Raw genomic sequence first — 25,459 nt, 5'->3', positions numbered from 1 at the left:
CCAGATACAGTCCTCCCTCTCCAGTGTAAAAGTTTGAACTGTGATATATAAAAGCACATTAAGACCAAGAAAATTACTTCCGCCCTTCCATTATTGCAAGGTTAAGCACCTTTGTCAAAGACATTTTGGGGGTTTGGAGACATTAAGTACTTGTACCACTTCCAAAATTTGTTACAACCAGGGCTGTTTGTATTTCTAAGGCATCCATTGTGCTGGTTCGTGCAGATTAACTTCAGAGGAAAACGTCCTGTATACTAGCACACCAATGCAGACTCGTGGACTGATGTTAAATTCAAAATGGCAGAACATTCTGACTTGCCTGCAGTAAATGTCTGCAGCTAATGTCTTCATATTTATCAGATAATGGCTAAGAGCACCACTGCCACGGAACATAATACTAATGATGTAAATATACACAACTTTAAAGGCATTTTAGTACATCAGATTGTGTACTGTATAGTTCAGTATAACTTGAAGCTTGTTGCAATTCTTATGTATTATGTATTTATTTTTTAATTTAAGAATAAATTTGTGGCGTTTAACCTTTGCTATTTTATCTGAACAGCGTAAATCTTTTACTTTACTGCATAGAACATTTTAGAATTTTGTGAGTTAATCTTAACTGTAATAGCTTCCTCAGATCTGTCGAAACACCCACTGCCCATATGATCAGTTGGAGGAATGAGAAGTCATTTCGCCAGCTGAGTTATACAGGATCTTTAGGAGGACCAAACTGTGTGGCTCCAGAGTGGATTACAGGTAGGGCCCTGGTATTGACATCACAACTCTTTCTTGTCCTTAACAGTTAAATATCTCAGCTAAAGGAGGGCATCGCCTCCAGCACATTTCTCCTGGTCATCAAACTGGGCCATTACATAGGAAATTCAGGTTCAGAGAGAATAGTGCCTCCTACTGGTCTGCCGATACCACTTACAGCATCAACATGGCCTTCCTTCGAGGTATCCCAGTATTGGCCTGGCCCAGCCATGCTTAACTTCTGAGATCTAATGAGATCAGGCTAGAAAATGGTGATGCTGCTTTCAAAGGTACAGTAGCATAGGTAGAAAATGTAGAAATTATGCTTTTTTCTTGCTAGTAGGCTAATGCGTTTGTTGTGATTGTTGGTCTAACATGTAGTCTATGAGCTTTCATCCTTTGTTGCTTTCCCCTGTTTTAGTGGGGAAAAAGTTTCAAACTATTCAGGCCCAAGAACTAAATAAAATAACTTAGGTTTGTACAAATTTGGTATATTCAATTGAGGATAATAGATTCTTTTAGTTGTTAGCAATGCCCATACTTTGGCAATGCTTCAATATTTCTGATGTGCATGTTTAAGTTAGCATTCATTTACTTTACGTTAACATCACATTCTATGAAAGTCTTTGCGAGACACAAGATACACATAATATTTTATCTCACATGCATTGACTTAGATCAAATGCATTATGCACTTTTACCTGAATGACACGTTAATGGGAATATCTGATGTGGAGTACCTGCATTTCTATGAAGAACCTCGCTTGATTCGAAGAAGTTTCCAGCATTTTTTAATTTGAAAGCTGCAAATACAGTTGTTCCCCCTAGATGGCAGCAGAGTCACGCCTTACAGGCCTAGAGCGCTGTCCAAATGCACTTGACAAAGCACCTTTGGAATGTTTGACTTCACTTATTTTCTGTTGCAGCCGTAAAGTTATAATGCATTTTTTTATTTTCTCCAAGGGCGCAAATATCGGCCATTATAAACTAGTCTTCCCCAATAATTTGATTTGTAAGCTGTCCAACGAAATCTTCAATACAAAATTAACTTACGAAACAAGTGAAGAACGAAATCTGAAGCACACGTTGTTTAAATTAACCGAGAAGAGATAGGAGAACTGAGAGATTGTGTGCTGTCGTCTAACATTTTTTAGTTCGTGCTTCAACAGTTCGGTTTAAGCACGGAGGAGGTGGAGTGGGATGATGCTAGCATTCAGAGAAGTACAAGCGAACACAGAGCATGACATTGACCCTTTTCAATCAAAACAGTACCGGTTTCTAAATATAACGAGGCTTCCCTAAACGTTCACACAAGTTAAAAAAAATACATAGGAAAAAGGCTGGTGGGTCTCCTGCCAGCCAAAAAAAAGTAACTTGGCTTACATAACGATTTTGTGCAGAGAAAAGACTATATTCTTATGTAAATGTAACGATCCGGTGATTAGAATGCTTTCCACCACCACTCACAAATATGCTACTCAAATTCACAGAGTACAGTACATACTATATTACCAAAGCTGCACAATGGTATACACACCTGCAGCAGAAAAGAATGATGCTATCTGGAAGATTTGCATGAAGTAATGATGATGTCTTCTAATCTAGTTTGAAATGTCTTTTACACTATGACGAGGACTAGAATTCACGTAGTTGGAATATTCTGTAGCTTTATAATGTCCAAAGTCCGGAACAGCGTGACTTCTGAATGTGTATACAGAATGCACAGACAAGTCTATAAGGATACTGCGTTGATCAATGTCTGATTTACATGATTGTTGACTGAACTTTCTAATTACATTTTACATCCCGAAAATGCATATTTGAGCGATTTAGTTTTCCCTGTCTTTTCTTTTGCACCTTAAAGGTGATATGGCGGCCTCATAAAGGTGATGCTGGCTGCGAAGTTGCAGTGCTGGCTCTCCGTCTGTTTCTCTTCCCCTATACGATAGTGATGGTTGAGTCCAGCTCCTTCTACTGGTAACAGGCTGCCTCTTTTCTTTCCTCTCCTATTCTCCCTAACACATTCTGTCTCTCTCCTTGGATCAAGACAGCCTCTTAGGGTCTCAGCGCTACAATCTCTTATCTCTGCAGTGGCTCTTCTTGATGATATGAGAGCTAATCGAGGCGAGTCCCTGCACCATAGGCGTCAGATCGTTGTGCCAAAGCTGGATCTCTATGCATTTTTGTGATCGTTCACAATAAAACCCAAGAAACCCTTGGCTGCGTGGAATAACATCAGACATGACTGCGATGAGGAAATTTAAACACCTTCTGCTTATTTTCGCAGCTCTGACTACCGCAGCTAATGGTAAGTTTTAAGAAATTTCAGTTACTGTTACACTACTTACAGGTCTGTTCAAAATATGAGCATTGTGTTTGAAAGCTCCGTTATGCAGTTCTATGAAATACGCGTTATAATTCATTCAGTGACCAAGATATTCCGTTTAGTTTGATGTTTTACCTGTTTTCAAAACTTGCATCCACTCAGAAACAACGACAACTACAGTACTGTATATGACCATAAGCGTCTGTAAACTGGAATTAAAGAGCGACATTGCCTGTCTTCTTTCCAGATTGTGTTGATCAACACGTCACTTATTTCACTGTTGGTATTCTTCAGGCTTATACATATGGATTTGAACGAAGTATGAGCGCCCGTTCTTTTGTTAAATTTCAGTAAAGACCGTGCCAAATGCCATTGATAAATAATATTATATGAATCAACAGAAAAGCTCGCAAGAATAAAGTGATTTTAAAAATTCTGCTTTTGCCATTTTCAAAATATTAAATGGTTCCAATCTGCCTTGCAGACGTCAGGTGCTGATTTTGTGGATCTAGTTACGATGTGCTGGTGTTGCCGATATACACTGTAGTTGACTACATCTATAACCCCCACATTCCAATGCTGTACTGTATATCCCTGGCAATGGGCTGTTGAGTCAGGCTCACCTGCCCACTGAGAGGAATATTTTACAAATGGCACTTGTTTAAATTCATAAAACAAAGCAGTTTAGATGTTCATCTTGTGTCAACTTTTACGGACCAAATTTTCTCTGACAAGTTGGTTACTCGGACTTCTCTCCTGTCTTCTGTCGATAGGCCAACAGCACCGGGCAGAATGTGAACACAATTTCCTTCAGTACTATTTTAACAGTAAAGAACATGCACATCGTGTATGTATGCACACATCCATGCGTGTACTGTACGTGTTTACAGAAAAAATAAAATGCCTCTACATACAGTATGTAGACCAAGGGCCTGCTAAGACAGCAATATATTTGTCTTTGCTTTCCACTTAACACATACTTCTTATACTGTATATAGGACCTATACAGTGTATACTGCAATTGTATGTCACTTTTAGTGTTGTATATATGTCACATTCTGTTATTTTGGTTTTCGGAGCCTTCACAAGTGTTTCTTTCAGCCTGTATTTCCATATATCGCCTTTATGTCCGGACACTGTAACTGCGAGAGCCTTTTGATGATGAGAATTGGCTGGAGTTCAGATGTTGTTTCCCACAAAGACCTCTGCCTTTTGAAAAAAAAAAATAGTTCAGAATACATTTTTTACTTTATTTTTCAAGTGAAAATGTACCGGTTATATATTGGGCATACACAGAAGACTTTCAAATGTATTATGATATGTGCTATTTTCTTTACAATTGTTATATCATTTAAAAAAAGGGCAAAATGGGTTTAATAAACTTGGGGATAACCTCAGGGGCTTTCTGTACCATACAGCAATTGACATTTGCGTTTTCAAAAAAAATTAGTTTGGTTAATTCTTATATTTAATGGGATATTCTTTTATACTGTATGTTTTAAGCAGTCTGCTAATCTACGCGGTCTCAATATGATGTTTTAGGTCTGTTTTATTTCAAATTAACTTGATTTCACTTCCTGTATATAATGTTTATTTGCCTCGTCAGACGCTATGTGATGTAGAAAATTAAATTAATAAGGTACTTTTGTAAAATGCTAAGCAACAATTGCCAATTATACCGTGAAGCACAGAAATGGTGTAACATCAGTCTAGGTGCTTATTTTTCCATTTTTTGTTAAATGTCTACAATTTCTAGATGCACAACACTAGCAGCATTTAACTCTCCTTTGACAGAGTTTTTTTGAAGTTTCATTTAGGCAAGAACTTTGATACCCAATGTCCGTTGAAGTGTCCTCATATCCAATTTAAGTTTTGCGTGCGAATCCCTGAACTGGTACTGTACTGTATGTGAATATGAACGTGATAGAAGCGCAAGTATCTGCATTTGAACAGTTGCTGTATCAGGCTGTTATATTATTCTTTCGTTCACCTTCATTACCTTCGTGACATGTTATTTCCTTTCCAACTTTTTTTTTTTACCCCGTTTCCTTTTTTAGGGCATCCATGTAACTGTTTTTCAACTAGTAGTTCAAACGTTTTCGTTATTAGGAGCCATTAAAGGCGACGCGGTTGCGAATGGAGTTGGTGATACTGCAGGCATTTTCTCTGGTTCCCGATCTTGAGAAAGAATCATTAGTTGTGTCACAGCTGTGCTATCAGAGTTAATGACAATGACTGCTGCTATTCCTTGTTCAAAGGCGTGTGGGGAGTTTGGGAGGACAAGCCTCAATTAATCTCGTTTTATCAGGCACCATGTTACAAATCTGCAAAAATATTGCATTATGCTTTGTAATACGCTAATTTCCATTGAAGGAAAACTCATTAACCATTCTAAATTCAGGTTTCGGTAAAAAGTCTAAAAAAAACGTAAATAACGTGAAGTTGAGAGCCCGTTTCACTATTTTTAGGATAAGCAGTTGTATGGTATTTCTTCACTGTCGGGTATAGAATGCGAACAGTTCCATTCTCAAACACATCAAGGAGAGACTAGCCTCGACTTATTCCAGAAACACACGGCACATCACGCATCAGACTCAAGGGGATGTATTAACGAAACACTTCAGAGACGGAGAGTAGATTAAAATCTAAAAGCTTTTCCGTACATATTCCCATTCAGTGGAATGTGTTCTGCACTATCTGTTCTTCATTGCATTTTATATTAAGTGAATATTCTCTTGCAGTCAGAATTAAATTTAAATTTTGTAAATCTATAAAATAATCCATAGTAAAAAAACAAAAAATATACGCCACACTGCACATTCTGTACCTGTACATTTATCTGGACATGGGTGGCCAACAACAATACACAGGACCCAGCAGACTCTCTACGGTAGATCACTCTTAAATCCCTCTTTAGTTTGTAAAGAACGGGATCATCTGTGAGATGTGACCTGATCTGATTTTGTGATGTGGTGTTATTTTTTTGGCTTCACCTTTGGCCTTATCCAGGGCAACGTAAAAATGTATAATAATACATAAAGCAAATATAAATAGAAATGATTTGAAAGAGTCAAAATACAAATGGCAAGAAAAAGCAAAATGATGAGGCGGGCGGATGTGAGGCGTGTGGCGCCAGTGCAGCAGAGAGCCGGGGGAAAGTACTGCCCATCAAGTGGTAAACAACATGTACGCTAATTGCTTCAATTAAGTCAGGAATGGCCAACTGCCGTCCTTGAGAACTACAGGGTGTAGAGATTTTCAATCAAATGTCAAATGTGCTCTTAACAACTTAATTGAACAATTCATCAGCTTAAGTGGTCAGAACAAAGTTGTTCAAAAGTGTTTAGAAATGTATGATTTCATAGCAATCCATAAACCCTACTGGATAACGTACTCTGTAGGAGCAGAGAACTGATATGTTCTCGCTTTTGTACTGTAGAGCATATGCCTGCTTCTTTTAAGTGGGAAGGCAGGAAGAGGCAAGATGTAATGTAGGATGAGGGACTTATGATCTGTCCAAAGGAGAAGATAAAACACTGCAATTATCATGTCCATAATTCCATGTGACAAAGTACTGTCAGAGAGAAACTGTTGAAGTCTGTTACAGTGTTGTGTGCACCATAATACACTCCGGATAGCTGGAAAATGAAACATGCCATAGAACAAAGAGGAAACAAACTTTAAGGAAAAACTGTTTGGAAGACAAAGGCTTCTTCTTGTCCAACATAATCTCGTCACCTGGCACAATGTTCGATGATCCGTATCAAGTGTCAAGCGACAGATCTTTCAAAAAACAGATCTGGAAAAGACAAAAAAACTGGAAAAGCCATAGATTTTGGGCAGCAGGGCAATTTAGAAATGTTTAATGGATGTATGGAACAATATTTTAACTAAACTGCAAGAGGAATTAGTATGTGAGCAAAACAAAGTTTTTCAGAATGCTGTGTGGCTTTTACAGGGAACTATTGGGGCAGTAGAATGAACGTCAGGGTGCACACACAGGAAAGTTAAGAGTAAAACTGGATTTTGCAATCAAGCAATCTCATCTGTAACATCCTGCATAACTTCCAGAAAGCCATTTTGAGAGAGAAGTTCATGTTTTTTCTATGTAGTGATGACCCAAGGCAGACTGCGGGATTAAACCTTAATTATATACATCATGAAGTTAATAGGGAGGCTTCTGTAGTCCCCTGAATGTAATACTGTACCATTGAAATGATGTTGGATAAGCTTGACAGGAGTGCAAAACATGACTACCACCAGCTAGAATGGGTAGCTATTTTCAGAAGGAATGCTTACTGTCAAATGCCAAGAAAATATATTCTGTTGCGTTTTCTTTGGAGAAGGTTAATGCATTTTCATATAGATCAATAGAGTGTGCAGATTCTCCCTTTTTTGTAACTCAGTAGAACCTCCAGGTGTTCCCATAATTTCAACCTCAGCTGCACACTGTAATGTGTATCTTTTCTGCACATGTGCTGCCTTCTGCAGTTCTTCTCACAGGGCATGGATCTGACAAAGCAACCTTAAGAAAATCACATCCTTCCATAGCTGTAATGAGCTGGTATGCATTTCTGTAATGCAGTGGTTGTAACAGAATTTGCTATTGTAGCAGCAATGGTCACGTGAAGGTTTAATAGTCCTGAGCAGCAATGCTGTGACAATAAGATGCCATTGAGTTCTTGCCAAAGTACAAGACGTATCCATCAGACTTCAGGTTGTGCATGCAAATAAGTCTCCCCTGGGAACAAGGGAGCAGAGCTCGAGAACAATTATGAAAAGGAGCTGTTAATTCTAATAAGATTTTCCTAGTCCAATTTCTAAATAAATACATTTGTTGTAAAAAATAATTAAGCTCAGAGACAATGTGATACATTTAGTCTCCTTCAAATTGTAAGACGCAAAACTATATAAAAAGTATTGACTGACTATTGATTATGATTTATACAATTATGTTACTGCTCAATTCATTGCCACTGAAAGTATCCTGGTCTTTATGCCAACTCCCACCAAAGCTATTATCTCATAAATAGTACAAACCTTGTTCCTATGGATTATATACATGATCATGGCTGTTTTCCATTAAATATTGAAGTGCCTGCCAAAATGACAGTGTCATACAGGTGTGACTGAATCACTGACCTTCCTTTTTCTAGCAGTGCGGATCAGATGAGATCATGTTGTCACGCAGCATAAATGTGATACTGAGATCATTAGACAGGTGTACAGACAAGTAAATTTGATTAGAAAAATCATTTCTGCTGGTTGATGAATTTTAGTATGTTGTGAAGTTTACTCCCTACGTAACAACTTCGTATCTTAACTTCTCTATTTTGTTACTACCAAAATCAGAAGGACAGGTTTACACTACTGTATATAAAATCTGAAAGTTGCCTTTAAGTTTTGTACTGTATAAGTTATATGTATTTGGATATAAGATGAAACACCCAAATTTGTTGAAAAGAGTGAATTGTCATGCCTGACATTTTAAGAATACTGTACATGGAATCAGCTTTTCTCATTAAGAATTTAATTAATTGTACAAATGGGCAAGGTTGTAGAGATTGCAGTATTCTTTAAGCTGCTGTTATTGCCAACACAGGCTGAGGGAACTATGTGAACTGCTGTAGTTTCTCATAGTGCAGAGTCCTCTCATCAAAAATTATTATTGTTATGTCACTTGCATTTGTAAACCAGTAAATTCCGTTTGCAGTACATCTGGTATTGCGGTCTGCCAGAAAATTGAGAGAAAATCACAGTCTACTATGCATTGGTGCATAAAAAATAAGGATCCTCAAATTTTCCATTATATCCTTTGTAATAGAGTTACAAAGCATTCTATGAATACACTGGGTATTGAGTCTTCATAAGATATAAAAATATAGCACCTACTTCATATAAAAGAAAAGGTGTCTGTCTGCTTCGGTCCGTGATAACACAAATAATCTCTTCAGATACTGAGACATGGATGAAATCCAAGATACATGAGAATGTTAAAAACTCCTTTATATGTATGAGCAAATGTCGGCTTTATTAAGCTACTGAAAAATGTATTTAAATTTCCTCCTTTTCCTCTGTCTCTGATAAAACTCAAATAGGCCTGTTTCTTGATTTCTAAGGTAGAACTCACTTGTCCCATCAGCACACAAGTACTGTCTGGGTTCAGGATAGGCAATAACTGTGCGGACATAGTGTTTATCATAGTGTTATAGGGAAGCAGTTCACTACAGCAAGATAGAGAAGTACATTTCACATGCGCCTCACACCATGTAATCATAACTGTTAATCTGGTGAAGGTATTTTTCTGATTGTCTACTATCACAATAAATTCATCAACAGTATACGGATACATAGAAGTGTTACAAATGAGAAGAATACATTTAGCTCATATTGCTTATTTAGTTGTTAATACAGGTGATAAACAGAGAATTGGAAAGACCAATGGAAAATCACCTCACAGCATCCTGGGCCACCATGTGCATTACAGCCATTACAGCCTGTATGTGCTGTGGCATAGAGCCCACCTGCATCTGAAATTCTGCAGGAATGATGTGGCATCATTCTTCCACAAGAAAGTCAATCAACTCACACCCCGTTGCTAGAGGTGGAAAACACTGTCTTTGCCATTGTTCCAGAATATCCCGTTAATACTCGACTGGGTTCAGATCTGGTGGCTGAGAATGCCATGACATATACTGTAGATAAGATCAAATTCTTATCAAGCCACTGGGAGGCCACACGTGCTCTGAGGTGGGGGCATTTCCATCCTGAAAGATACCCCTCCCGGCAGGCAGGAAATGCTGCACCCTGGGGTGAAGATGATCACTCAGTACCACTGAGTACTGATTAACATTGGCAATGAATACCAAGGGAAGAAATGCACGCAGAGCAGTTCTGGGAAATGTGCCCCATAAGACTCCATAAGACTACAGAACCAACAAAATCCTTGACTACTGGAACCAAGCAGAACTGTAGGTTTCTTTAGGTTGGTGCAGCATGTGTCCTTGTCCCTTTGTCAAGAAGAAGGTAATGGATGATTTATGTCACAACAGCACACTTCTCCACTGCTCCAGTGTCCATTACCTGCACTCTTTCATGTGTCTGTAAATGTGCATTTCCAGGTGTGATGAGTGGTTTGCACACTGCAGCCTGATTATGGTCATCCTGTGGAGTGTTTGGTGGCCTGTTTCTGACCAAACTGGCTGTCTGTACCCAATGGTGAAATTTACAGTCAGCTGATCTCCAGTTTTTTGTCCCCTGCCTGTAGCTCGTAGATCTATGGGTCTCATCCAACTATTCTTGAAGGATTCCATTGATAAAATGTTCTAGACCAATTTTAGTATTTGAAATGTAAAATTCTCAAAGGCAATGAAAAAAGTCATCCTAGTGAACTTCTTCACTATCAACAGTGAAACATGAACAAGAGGTGTGGAAAAGTTGAAAATATGTCTGCATTTAAATCTGTAAAAAGAAGCTCTCATTCATACAAAGGAGCATGAAACAAGGTACTGTACCATCCCAAGTTTGTGAAGCTGATACCCTGGCTTCTTTCGTGAAATGGTTGGTTGTGAAGCACTGTTCGATTGTCTACTGGCAATTAAACAACCAGTAGATGGACTGAGTAGCCTTCTCTAGTTTTTACCTTTTCTTATGATCTCATAAAAATAAAAACTGCCTCAAATATAATTAAGACAGTGTCTTTAAAGAGGTGAAATGTGGGAAACCTTTGAAATTAACTGCAAAAAATACAGTAGACAGTGGAGTATTACCAAGAATAGCAAAGATGAAAAAGACAGTAGAGCTTACGATATTTTAGTGGCGAATGATGAGAAAGCTCTAAATATTGCCTGAGGAAGATCAGATAATGTCTTAAAAGGTTAGAAACTTTGCTGCACAGTGTGATCCCAACACACTCTCTGCAATGCCCTTCTGATCAATGTAAGCCTATGTGTCCTAGTGTTCCTTGCTGTCCATGGATGGAAATTTGTCAGAAGGAAGGCAAGCCGTTTCTTTAGTGAAACACATTTTCAGCATTTTCTCAGCAAAGGGTATCAAAATCCTCAGCTGGATGTGGTTTGTGCATACTGAACAACGACACATACAAAGTATAATTACTGCTGGCACTAGCACAGTATAAGCAGTGCTAGAAGAATGGGTAACAGTATCAGCATCCTAATCTTTCAACTTTAATCAGACATTTGGCTTTTTCGCATTCTCATCTGTTCACCCTTGTCCCATATCAACCAGGACACTCCAAGATTGTGAACAACTGCATGTTTTGATCTTTGAGAAACAAACATGCGAATTCATTTGGAATCTCTTGCATTCGCCACACCAAGAGAGGCTGAGTAAGACAGAGCTGGGTTCGTCTTTCTGCTTTGTATTATTGAGCTCCCTTTGCTAACGGGCTCAGGGTTCACTTTAACTGCTGTAACAGATCAAACACAGAACTCAGTTACTGAAGCTATTCTTAATCTTTTACAGAATGAAAGACAACTGCTGTTTCCCAACAACAACAAAAATATTTCAATGAAAACCTAGCCATGTTACCAGTTACACATGCAGCGCAGATATTGACAGTAATTGGAACCAGTGAATTGAAGGGAAAAGTTTTCAAAAGCTAGACAAGTACGAAGTGTTTCAAAGTGCTTCAAGAAAATGCCAGCAACCTAATTAAAATTTCCCGAAGGGCAAAAATTTCTCAAAAAGGCAGCAACCAGGTAATTGACATTTACCTTTGAAGGTAGATTTAGTGGATACTTACATACTTTGTTTTCAGACCAAAACATGCTGATTTAAAGACCAGCATAAACAATTTTAGTAATATTTATTGCTTTTTGAAGGAAATTGCAGAAGGTCCTTTTGAGCCTATTAGGGGTGCCACATTTTAATTTAGAATATTAAATGTTGGAGTGAAAAAATGTATACAGTACATACCGTATATATGTTTGAGCAACCTTTATACTTTAACTGAAAATAAGGTATTTGTAAATTTGTTAAATAGAATTGCTTCTTAATTGACGCCGTGTACCTGGTAAAATAAAGGAATACGTACAATAATTAGTTGTATCCCCATACTGATATTGTTAACCTTGAAATATACTTATGCTAAGCTTAAATTTTGTAAACTCCAAACCATTGATTAATGGCTGATTCCTAAGTACCATTTTACTTATGATCGTAGTCTCATTTGTTGGTGTTATTTTTTTATTTATTTATTGCCTTTTAGAGGCTTCAACAACAGCAAATCTTTTACAGACGAAAATAACTTAATATGCAGTACAAATATTTGTGCTTAGATGTATATATATATACTGTATCCAATCATTGAGCATTATATATAATAGAACATACAGTACACCCCAAGTCACTTTTTAGGATGAAACAAAAAGCTGAATTATGAATGAAATGTTGGCAGGACATTATACCATAGATAAGAGACATTGTTAAACTTACAGTGAAAAGGGGATTTGTGTGGCTCAGCAACTTGAATTAGTGAAGCCTTTATACCAAATTAAATTTGCACAATATACAGAACCAAGAAAGGAAAAAAAACTGTTGTAGATTGCTGCATGCATTTTTAAGTGAATGGGTGATTACTAATACGTTCTGATTACACAAAATGTGTTTTTGCTTTTCCTTGACAAAATTCTTCCTGGTAATGTTATATACATGGTGTTTGAGCAAAACAATGCATGATACAAATGTCAGTTTATAATGTGCATTTTTAGGATTATAGCTCAAGTCTATTATTTTATTCCTTCTGTTGCCAAACTCACTCTTAAACTGAAATAAAAGTTCTTTGTTTCAATAATATAAAAATGTAATATAGAATCTTTTCTTGCTACTGGGGGAATTTTCTGCAAATCCGTTGATGTAAAAATCCTAAGAGTTTGCTCATTACACACGTGCTGTATTCTACAGTCGTTGATGCAAATGCACTCTACCAGTTTCTAATGCAGGACTTCATGCGTAAAACAAGTGGTTATCTGCTAACATAATGCCTGTTTTATTTTGTTTTCGTTATTCTATCCTTGCTTCAATGTACCTGGTGTTTACTGTCAAAAAGATTGTGAAGAAGCTTACACAAATAGCAGTCTATCTGTGTCACAGTCAGAATTTAATGGGTCGTGAAGGGTACCCAAATATCAGGCAAACTTTAGAACTCTTATTGCATTTGACTGTTAGCTTTACAAAGACATTTTCTGTTAAGATGGTATAGAGTATATTTCATGGCAAATGATAAACACTTTCAAACAGCAAGCAATTAGACAGCAGCTATTTTTGATAAGGCTTAGTCCCTGTTCTCTTTATTTGGGGAAAGTGAAACAATAGTGTAGATAGGACTGTGGCTTTGCTACAGACAGGGTATGATTTTAAAAGGTAAAGACTGATTACTGTTATCAATGTGATGCAGTCAACTATATAGAGGGTATATAGAATCCTGTCTGAGCAGTTTATGTTATATGAGGATTTTAATGTGTAATGTCATTAGTGGATTGATTTCTATATCTTTAGAGTAAACAAGGTGTAAGAGTCTAAGATATGATAAGTTGATAAGAATGACCAGATGTTTGAAATTTCAACTTATGGCAACACCTCAAAGAAAAGGTGAAGTAACTGTAGTGTGTAATTAAAAAAAAACTCATTGCGTGTATCTCAGTATTTTTGTTTTGTAATTTGATTTCACCCCTGTTGTTTCTGTGGTGAAGAGACTGAGATTTATTTGTAAAAATATTCTAATCAGAGATGCCTTTCCAGATGATTTTTGAGGATGAAGGTCTTATCCACCAACACAGGGTTGTTTACATCTTAAGACAATCAAAGTCGATATCGAACACTTGCACTCCCTATTGTGTAAAGCAAGGGAGAATTAAGATATCCTGATGCACTTCTATGATAGCAAGAGAAAGCTGCTGTTTCTCTTACTGTATGTTGCAAAATAACAATGTGGCATTAATCCTGATGACTTCTGTCATGCGCCACACTCTATGCAATGTTTTTTAAAGTAGACTGAAGATAAAACAGTGTTAGCATGAGTCTTTATACAAGAAGTTAATGATATATGATAAGTTAATAACAAATAAGATTCTACGCCTTACCTTTGGCCAGTAACTGATCGGCCTGGAGTATGTGTAAGAGGGCTCAGTGCAGTGAGCAGGTTACAGGAGTGAGCTCACCACTCTAACTTGGTGTAGAACTCAGTCATGGCAGGCCCAGTCTTTTGGCATGGCGGACTTCACTGCTGTCTGAGGAGTGTGGCTCCTCATGCTCAGAGCCCACAGGTGACAAGACACAAATCTCAACACTTATCACATATGCAATAGAGCCCAACCACCTCATTCACCCGTCTATCCATGTTCTAACCACCTCTTCCAGTTGGGGGGTGCGGGGGAGCCAGAGCCTGTGCTGGCAAGCACCGTGTACAAGGCGGGGTACACCCTGGACAGGACATACAGACACACACGCCCTGGACAGGACACACAGACACACACAGGCACACACACCCTGGACGGGACAACAGTCCATCACAGGACACACACACAGACACCATTGGCCGATTTTCCCAGAAGCAAGCCAATGAGAGTTAATTAAATATTTGGGTTTATCATCTCAAAGTGGTCCTAAGGCATTATTTTTTCATATCATGAAAAGCTTGAACCAGAAGCTTGAAAGTATTTGACTCACTTTTGGAATGATCAGCTTCAATCTTCATCTTCTGTGATTCTGCTCTTCTCTTTAATATAAAGAATAAAACATGGTAGCTGACTGAACAAATTTCCCCTTTAATTTTCCCATTAATGTGGCTGTTTTAAAAATATCGTCTCTCTTTCAGCACAATGGTAGGTAATGGATGTATTTTGATGTTTTGAGTTGATTTGTCCTGGCAAATGAAAATGAATTTTGTTTGTCCCAATTCATGGCATGTAGGTTTATAGATCTTTAAAAGATCTCATCATAAATTCTTTTTTCAAAACAAAAAAGTTACAAATGAGAGGAGGCCTTTTGTCCTATCTAGCTTGATTGGTAGTTTTTAGCTTTTAGCTAATTGATCCAAGGATCCAAGGATGTTTCTTAAAAGGAGCTAGGGTATTGGTTTCAGAATTGTGCCTAGGTAGCTTGTTCTCTACTTCTGCAGCCTCTTGTGTAAAGAAGTGCCTCTTTTTGTAGGTCATAAATGAACTTCGTTGTGGTTTCCACTTGTGTCTTTAATTCTTAAGAAGGCCTTTGAGGATTTTTAATACTTGAATGAGTTCTGTACGTAGTCTTCAGTGTTCTTGACTGAAAGGGTTCACTTATTTTAGCCTGTCAGTGTAGGACACTTCTTTAAGCCCTTCTGTGTCTTACACTGTTACAAAGATGTAAATGTTCCACGTGATTATTTGCCTCCTTGTTTTTCTGTTTTTATCGAAATCGAACATATATAATGCTTACAGACTTTTGTTTCTTATTTCAAAACATAGAAACCAAGTTGAAAAGAAGCAGTCAAACAGCAGCTTTTAAACCCACTGACTCCTGCTTCACAGTCAGGGACTCAACCTCAGTGGTGCTGTGCTGAAGCCAAGCTTAGGATTGTGTTCACCACAGTCTAATGAGGTGTCAGAACAGAATTGATGGTTTAATGCCGGCAATTTCTAAATTAAATTTACAGCTGCATGTAAATCGCCACAGCATAAAAATAGAAAGCATTGGCTAGTTTAGTATAAAGTGGCAGAATGTGATCCCGTGAGATGGGTTCTCAGTTATTACAGCAGAATCTGATATCTACAGTAAAATCAGAAAAGAATGGTGGAGCCTTGTAAAATACAGTGTATATTCAGTTCTTTTACAGCTATTTTTCAATGGCCTTTCTTTTTCTTTTTTTCTTAAGTTTTCTTTTTCTTTTATTTAATATTCTAATAGGCTGTCTTTTTCTTTTTTTCTTAAGTTTTCTCTTTTATTTATTTCATATTCCTATCCCTTTAGCACTGGTAAATCTCCACGCTTACGAAGGCACATGCCACAAGAACACCATTGCCATCCTTATTACAAAACTAAAAGTGCTAATAAAGCATAGATTATAACACGAAGCGGACAGGTGCCAAAAAAAAGTCTCATGATCCCCATTTATGGAATCTGATGATCAAAGCACAATATCTGGACCCCCTGTTCCTTAGTTTCAGCATTGTTTTAAGGTGACTTAAAAAACACAGACACATTTGAGAGAAGTTTTAATTTCTACATAAAAGCAATATCAACACATCTGCTGTCTTTATGCACATTTTTTATGATTGTGTAAATCTTTAGATTTGGAGAGAAAAAGTAAAAAAAAATTCAAAGCAAACCTCTTTTAAACGTTTGTTTGCTATAAATTAGTGGCTCTGATAAGTATTTATATTTGCAAATTATTTCACTTGATTGAAGTCCTACATATAAACCTGTGTACAGGAAGCTGAAGTCATACTGCATTTTTAGATATTGAATTCCTACAGTTACTAAGGCAGACTTTAATTGCTACTCCTGTATTCTTGTGCAGTCAGAATCTCAGCAGGCAGGGAGGTTTAACTGTTGACCCTGAGAGAAGGTATGAAAACAAACTAAATATTTCTTCTGAATGCTTCTTTGTGGGTGTCTTGGTGCATTTAGAAACACCATCAAAAAGATTATGATTTTTGCGGGACTGAATCAAGACATTTTATCATCCTTTGCACAAGCTAGAAGTCTGTAATAAGCTGACAGTGACTTGGATTTCCCAAATGTATCCCTTGTTTAACTGGCCAAGTGGTTTCATGTTTGATGAAATCTACAGAGTTACTTTAAAAACAATGATAAAACGTTTATTAACAGATTGACAAATAATAGAAAATGGCTTCAAAACAAAGGAAGGTATACAGTACGTGATTAAAATGGACATTTAAATCAACAGAGTTATGATTACAATATATACTAGTAAAATATTCTAATCGTAAACATACTGTACTTTCCGTGCTTTAATACCTCATTGACAAACCCTTCTAGTAAATACTATACGGATTTCTCTAAGATGGTTCATTATAAACAGTTTGATTAATTTACAAAGAATGCTTGTTAAAAAGACTTGAAAGACTAATACTACAGTACTGTATGTATGCTAACTATCTAAAACACATACTTCTTAGAACTGTAAAAAATTCATAAAGTTGAATTCAATCAAAACATTGTGTGCATCAAATGAACTGACAATTGATTGAACAGAAATGGGTAGGTACATTTATTATGTAGATCAACATGGGGTCTGGATGGAAATTAACAAGCTATTAACATGTGTGGCCACTGTTGGAAGCAGCACAAGCTGCGCACCTGCAAAACACAATAAGCACCAGGTTACAGATTTGTAGGTTTCTGTTCCATTCCTCTCATAGATCCTCGACAAACAGGGGCCTGTTCACTGGTCTCTGAGCCCAAGATGCCACACAATGTCCCAGCTCATCTTCAAATCTTCAACGTGGCTGAAGTCTCGCATGTAGGGCAACCATGGCAGGGTAACTGTCACATTCTTATCTTGGAGAAAAGCTGTAACACAAGCAACACGAGGATCTTGCGCTGCTATGGTGTCACATCATGGCAGGAAGAGCCCAGTAATTAATCAGTGTATCAGCGTGCAGTCAGGCTGCCTTCAGTCACTACCAGCAGAGTTCTGTGTGATTAGAGTTATGCCCCTGCATCAGTCTGTTCTGCACAACAAGTGGTATATCCTGTTTCAAACTGTGCCACACTCACCAATGTCCATCAGGGTCACACAAAACTAGGTTTCACCTCTAAAGAGGACTTGAGTCCACAATTGGCAAGTCCTAATAGGTTGGTTCACTGTACCCACTGCTGGATTATGGTACAAGCAAACTAAGCTAATTGTTCATTTTTAATTTTCTAATTAAATACCATTTTATATGTAACAGATGTTTTCATACATGTAATATTACTGAAAATCGAACTCAATTTAGATTTTCCGTGTCATTAGTACCAAGCTGTAATTCATTTCCACATGCACGTGGGCTGGCGTATTGACCCGTCTAGTGCTGGGTAAGTGTGCAAAGATGGCCACGCCAGTTCTGGCTCATTAGGTAACGCTGCTGGGTAGAAAGAAAAACACATATTGTATTGGCTGGCTTTGGGCTACCACTAAGCACCATCTCTTTCAGACGCAGGGGAGCGCAAAAAGGAAAACAAAGAAGTCGGTGCAGCTCGCGGATTCATTTCTTTGAGAAGTGTTAATTATCAGAAGGTATCGTGCCATCCTTGACTGCTTAATGAATACACTTCTACAACGCCTATGAAGAATTACTGTACAAGATGAGTTTCGTTCCCAATTTAATTCTGAATATCTGTGAGGCTTGCATACAGTAGATGCAGAACATTTACAAAAGCTCTTTAATGTTTCACAATGTAGAGACGTAAGCGATAACTGTGTACAAGCTACGCCTGAGGGACACATGTGGACACTGGTCTTGGCATGTACAAAATCTCATGCTGTAGCGCTCATTAGCTGTTCCAGAGACCTGTTAGTTCCTTTGTTAAAATGTTTTAAAAAATGACTCTGATCAACGGAGAAGGAAATAAAACTAAATGCATTGGCTTTTTAACTAATTTTAGATTCTGATGAAGTTATTGAAGAGTTCTCTTGGAGAAAAGTCTCCTAGACTTAAAAGACAGCACAAATAATATTTACAATCCAATGGTCTTGCAATTCATTTCTAATTTATTGTGTATCAGATAATATTTCCATATTAATACCATTGTTCTCCATCCATCCATTTTCTAACTACTTCTGTCTCAGCAATCAAAGGGCATGGTACACCTTGGACAGGACACCAGTCCATTACAGGGCAGACATAATGTAGATACAGGCACACAGGGCCAATTTCCCCAGAAGCCATTTAATCTACCAGCATGTCTTTGAACTGTGGAAGGAAACCAGAGCCATAGGGGAAACCCAAACAAACACAGGGAAAACTGGCAAACTTACAATCTCCACGTAGATAGCACCACAGGTCCAGAATTGAACCTTGCACCCCAACTCTCTGAGGCAGCAATGCTAATCACTGTGCCACCTGTGCCACCCCAACATTCACCATTGAAGTCCAGATTGTAACTTTAGGGAACTGTGTTTTCCTAGGGTCCACCAATGCGTTAATTTTGTCCAGAATGAAATGATAACACAAAAGCAGTATTTCCTGATAAAGGCTGTGTGTTGGTACCTTTTTGTGGTTTTTTACCCAGCTTGATATTGTATAGGTTTAACCTCCTCCACTGTTACCCTAGCCCAATCCACGCTCTCAGCGATGAGGTGACTTTGTGTATTCTCAAAAGTCAAAATTACTTGAGTGTGTCACGGTCAGTCATGACTGATCAGTTAATCAGAATGATGCATTTAATCAGTACCTGAAATGTAATTTTTCTAAAAATACACATGCAGTGTTGTTTTGAAGCCCAGTATTACAAGACTTTGTGCTCACACAAGAAAATTCTTTACAGCTTTTAAATTCACATTTTCACTTGTTGTTATACCTCAGGATCTCATTATTGATTGATATACTTGTCTTTGCAGATGTTATAAACAGATTCTGTGTGATTTGCTTTCTTTTTTTTTATAAACAATCAAAATTGCTGTCAAGAAGCAACACAATCTTTGCCCAGAATCTTTTCACACTATGTGGGCTGTCCTTTCCTCAGGACTGAAAACATGATTTAAATGTGCCATTTATCCAGGGAACACAGAGATCAGAGCCCAAAAAAGTAGTCATAGCCTGTGCTGGAATTAAATAACTCAGATCTCATATCACCAACCCACTACTTAATGGCACCTTTTTGAATGTCAAAGTTTACGATGAGCCCAAACCTTATGTTGTTGAGAATGTGTCTCAAAGTGCACCTACAGAAACTTTTCAAAACTTTCATTTCATATCTTTAATAAAAATGTATTTGCTCTTAAAATGAATTCTCCCTACGGTGCTGACATAAAAAAGTATTACTTTTTTCTTCCACTATTCTTAGGAGCAATTTACATTCAAAATTTATAGAAATGTAATTTGTCAAGTCTTAATGTCAGGAATACAGGGACAAGTCCTTTGGGCCAGAAGAGGTGAAAGTTATAATAGCCAGACTCTGCATTTGTTTCATATGTCATTTCACCAGTTACTGACAGTCCTAACAATATAACTGCGTCAAGGAAGAACATGTCCCAGTATGCTTTTGGCTTTATCCTACTAAGTTTGAGAGACAAAAGTGTGCCTATACGGATGAGGTATTTTGTGGTTTTCTGCCTTTGGTGGTGGCACTGTTGATTACACAAAGAACAGAGGTCTTGAAAAGTCCAGTGGTCCATATTTATACCCTGTTGAGATGGTGGTTGCCAGGAACTGGGGTTTGTCTTCCTCTCATACTTTCATTATAAATCCAGTATATAAGGATGTGAGAAAGGCCTGCAAACAAAGGGAGGCCATTCAGCCCATCTTGCTACTATGGAAAAGATAGAAATCTACTATGTTTTTCATGTATTTTTAGTAAAAACCCATGAATGTTATTGGATTATTTTTGATTTGCCAAACAGTACCTTTTGGAACTACCCGTCTTGATATATAGGCTTATTCCTCCCCTAGCTAGCTAGCTAAAGTAGCTGCTTTCAGCTATTGATTGACAAGTTTATTTTCGTGGGGTTTCAAAAAGGGGCCACCACAAATGGGATACTGCCCGCAGGGTGCAAGGTAGACAGAGTTTGTATGTCAGAACTGCCGAAGGTGTTTGTGGAAAATGGCAGTACACAGTATGGCCTGCTTCCTTCCTGGGGATAGAGCCAAGCCATTTCCCACAAGTTGTCCTCTTTTGCTTCCTCTTGGCTTTCAGGTAAGACTGCTTTTTTTGTGCTGCCTTAGAACTTAGTGCATACTCGCATCCCACAGACTAAGGGGATTTAGTTACTGGAAGCTGGCACTGTTCCTGGCTAGATAGCATTCTCTTCTATTCTGAGCTCTCCTTCTTCTGAGCCCCCTTCTTTCCTCAGCTTCTGCTTGAGTCATCTCAGCAATGTTATCCCATCTCTCAGATAAAATAAAAAAGGAAAGAAAGAGACATCTTCTGAAGAGCTTTGGTGTTTCAGCATATCTCTTCTGAGAGCACTTCCTTAGTGTCTGTTTTATTCAGGTTGGCTTTTGTGTGCTCTCTTGTGTTTTTTTTTATGTATATAGGTTAATGTGGCATTTTCTCCTTTCTTTATTGACATCCTCATAACAACATCACTTCCTTTGTAGTAACCCAATAACAACATGAAAATCACTAGTTAGTGCATAAACAATATGAATATATAAGAAAAATGAAAGCAGAAAGGGAATTGTCTTTGCTTTTCACAAGCTCAGTTGGGTCATCATCTTGCTTCTGTGAGTTTAACCCAAGTTCCTGTTGAACTGGCTTGGGAAGACAGAAAGGATTTTCTTTCCTTGTGAAGAGGTGGGTTCATGCGACAGCTCTTGTCTGTGGATGATACTGCTATTTTCTCTTCATTCAGATACAGACTATTTATTTTATGCATTTGTTTCTCTGCTGGATATCCCTGACGTCTGATGAAGCATGCTTGTTTTTCTTTTTTCGATTTCTTTCAGTGAAACCATCCAGCCAGTATGAATGGCTTTGTCTGCAAGCTGCATCACAGCTCACTCTAACACCATCAGAAAACCTACCACTCGGGAACTATAACCTTGCTGGTTACTTTGTGATGCCATTTCCCCTGCTGTTGATACCACTGTTCTCGGGCACCTTCCTTGACCCTACTGGGGGTGTGGACATTCTGGCAGTCCTGCAGGGCTCGGACACTGCTGGTCTGGCCTTGTTTCTGTCTTTGTCACAGCCCAAGGTTCTTCTGCATCATGCATGGGATGAATGGTGTTTGAGGACAATGAGCCCAAATGCTGAAGACAATCGCTTCTTTACAAAACGTGTGATCTGTCACTCTCACAGCTTGTCTTATGACAGCTTAGGTACACAGTTCCCATTTTTTTGTGGCCACGTTTTGAAACAAAACAGAACATTTGGTTACAGTTACATACATGCTGGCCCTACTGAGTCAGATGGCAGGCTACCAATTTCTGATACACTGCTAAAAAAAAAATACTCCATTCTATCTACTTTCTCTTACTTGGGGAAATTGGTACTTGTCATCCAAATGCACTCAAAGGAGCCTGTCATGAATGATGTTGTCTGATAGGATACCCATTCGCCCACTTTCCCAATAAAATACCATATTAACGCAAGGGGGCCGAATAATTTTGCACGCCCCACTTTTCATTTTTTTATTAGTTAAAAAAGTTTCAAAAATCCAATAGATTTCGTTCCACTTCACAATTGTGTCCCACTTGTTGGTGATTCTTCACATAAAATAAAAAATTTATATCTTTATGTTTGAAGCCTGAAATGTGGCAAAAGGTTGAAAAGTTCAAGGGGGCCGAATACTTTCGCAAGGCACTGTATACTACATACATGTACAGAGCTTCAGTTCCGCAAAATTCACTTTCAGTTTAAATATATGGCTTCCTGGGTAATTGCTCTAGGCACATTATACTGTATATTCACCACTGCCTGACTAAACTCGCCTAATTAAACTCCTCCATTAGGCCTCCAGGCAGCACGTCAGGTGTGCATATGACCTTAATTGCCGTATTTGCTAATTGCTATGTACAAAATGTCAGGGATTGTATGAAACTCCAAACAACAAATCAGTGAAGCAAATGGGAAAAGCGAATAAATGCAACAAAACAAGTAAACAAATGAACTAAAACAGAGCAGAAAACAGGCTCTGATAGCTCAGGATATACATTTCTAATTTAAAAGGAAGCTTATCAGCTCTTTCTACACTATATACCTAAAGGGAAGATCATATTCGATTATTGGCTGATAGGAGGCAATATCTTTTTATTTACTCTGCAGCATCACTATCACATTTTTGTCTTGTTCTTCATTGCTGATTTTTATAAATACAGGTGTCCTACTTACTGTATATACTGTATCTGCCTACTCAATATATTAACTGTTTTAGTCACAAAATGAACCTTCCTTCTTGTTCTGAACATCACAATACAAACAACAAGAACATGTTCAGATGCTTTAATATAGAAGAAGCGTTTTTCTCTAATATAAGGCGAGGTATTTAAAATACAACAAATTAAAACTGGAACTCTCAATTTATAATGAAGTTTAACTTGTAAGAAGGTAGTTTTTATTGGATTAATTTAAATTGCTAGCACTTAATGCATCAGGATCCTAATTGTGAGAAGCAGGTCAAAATATATAGTGTAATTTAATTTTTTGACTGACAGAATAGCATAGCTCTTCCCCTCAATGTCTGAGATTCGTCTGCCTCTGGGTTTTAAATATCTTCAATTAATCCATCTGAGCTGCCCTGTGCCTTCCAGAGTTATTGCGATTTTATAATTACTTGTCTGTCCTAAATTGAAAAGAAATCTCTGCTGATATTCTTTCCATTGATTTTTATTTTCAGTGTCAAGATGAGAGGTGTCACTGGGCCATCTGCATCTATTATTAAGAGAAGATGCTCTGAAAAATGTTATACTTTTTATGTTCTTTCTAAGATAGAATTGCACGACTCGGTCACTGGAGACGTTCAAATAAGCTCTCTCCTGCAATGATGGAATCACTTTCTGGACAGAAGGTCTAGTGGGAATGTACCATCTTGCATGAAGAATTCAGTGTTTAATTTGCTTTTTTTATGTCTTAAAATCTGCTGAACATTGTAGTGGGAAAATTCCCAGTTTAGGACTTGATAGCTTGTGGATAGTTCATCATTACTTTTAATGTAGTCATTTATCACAAATTCTTAACCCTCATTTAGATATTCTCAAAAGATAATGGGATATCCATTTATATTCTTATATCATGCACAGATATTGACTGATTGTTGAGTGTGTATGTATTTTTTCGGTTGCATTTATTTTTTGTTGGTGCATATTACATAAACCTGATGAAAATGCTTTTCGGGTAGCTCACAAAAATGCAATACTTCTTGTCAAGCCTAAATAATAGCACATCCCAGTCAGTGCTTAACTGATTTTATAAATTAATGCATTTCAATTCCTTTGATCCTGTGAAAATGGACACACAATTTTTCTTCATCATATGTTTTCAGAGAAGAGCTTTAGCCGATGAGCCTTTTTTGGGAATTACTTCACAATACAGGTGGTTTGACTGTATAGCAGTTGCAGTGAAGGAGAAGTATAAGCATGATGAATGGATGTTATAAATAGGTCCTGTAACTGGAAATCAAAGGACAATGTAGAGATAATTACTTTAAATTACAGGTAGCTTTGTCTTTGGTTTTCAGTTAAAATGTAGTGTCCATTGTTTCACATATCTAAAAACATTTAATTGAATATTGTGCCCATATACAGAAGTATAGGATTATTTTATAGAATTGCTGGTTGTTATAAAGATAAGAAAACATGTTAAATGTAAATAATATTCAATCATTCCCTTCGTGGTCACAAAAAATTGGTTTAATAACGGGTTTAATAACGAGTACTTCAGCCTCACTATCCTGTGTCAGTAGCAACCCTTTATTACCTCTGTAGACATGTTTTCTTTCATGTTATTGAGCATCAAGTCAACACAATACAAAGGTCAAGCTTGCTTAAAGACAGTATAAAGATGTACACTGTACATTACACAGAATAAGTAATTTCAGAACAAGTGCTTCTGTAGCTTACTAAAAGTGCTTAACCCAAAGCTAAATATTTCTAATGGTTAAAAAACAAAGTCCAATTGATTTTTAAATATTAAAGTGGTCCTGGAATAATCCATCAATGAATACAGATGCCTCAACACCCTTTTCTAGTTAAAGGAAATCACTGTTGGATGATTAAATTGTTAAAACAAACTACTGCATTAGCATTCTTGCTGCTTGAAGTAGGTCTATAAATCTGTCATCATTATTGAGTATCTTTTCTCTGTTGTTGTTACTCGATTCAATAAATGTAAGATTTGATTGATTTTAATAAAATAAGCCTGCAAATGCTAATAGTCTTCTAAGTTTACATAGAAAAAGAGAGAAAAAACAGCTTTGGTCACATACTTTAACACTGGCCCCTCTGGAATCTAAATCTACCGTGAAAGACATTTGAGGTAGCTGGAGAAGAGAACTGCACACAAGCTCATCTCATGTGAGTTGTTTGCTTATATGAGCATGGTGCAGTGTGCTCTTTATGAGTAAATAGAGGATTCCATATTTAGTAAGTGCTAGATTCTGTCTAATTAAGTACTAGAGATGATTGTGTTGCTAAGTAAACTACACCACAAAGTTCAGCACTCCTGTTTGCTGGTAAACAGTTCTGTTGAGAAGAGGCTTTATTTTGTGTGTAT

General features: G+C 37.5%; 1 protein-coding gene across 1 annotated transcript in view; it reads left to right on the top strand.

Annotated features, from left to right (window-relative positions):
- Positions 1–2,703: 2,703 nt before the first annotated feature.
- Positions 2,704–25,459, top strand: part of LOC148646414 (CUB and sushi domain-containing protein 1-like) — a 611,078-nt gene continuing 588,322 nt past the window's right edge. The window contains exon 1 of the mRNA XM_088609709.1: positions 2,704–3,064. Coding sequence (XP_088465835.1) covers positions 2,998–3,064 — 67 coding nt within the window. The 5' untranslated portion in view covers positions 2,704–2,997. The remainder of the gene's footprint in view (positions 3,065–25,459) is intronic.

Source organism: Lepisosteus platostomus, chromosome 17, assembly GCF_059453375.1.
Source record: "Lepisosteus platostomus isolate fLepPlt1 chromosome 17, fLepPlt1.hap1, whole genome shotgun sequence".
NCBI lineage: Eukaryota > Metazoa > Chordata > Actinopteri > Semionotiformes > Lepisosteidae > Lepisosteus > Lepisosteus platostomus.
This window is presented reverse-complemented; position numbering and strand designations above follow the sequence as displayed.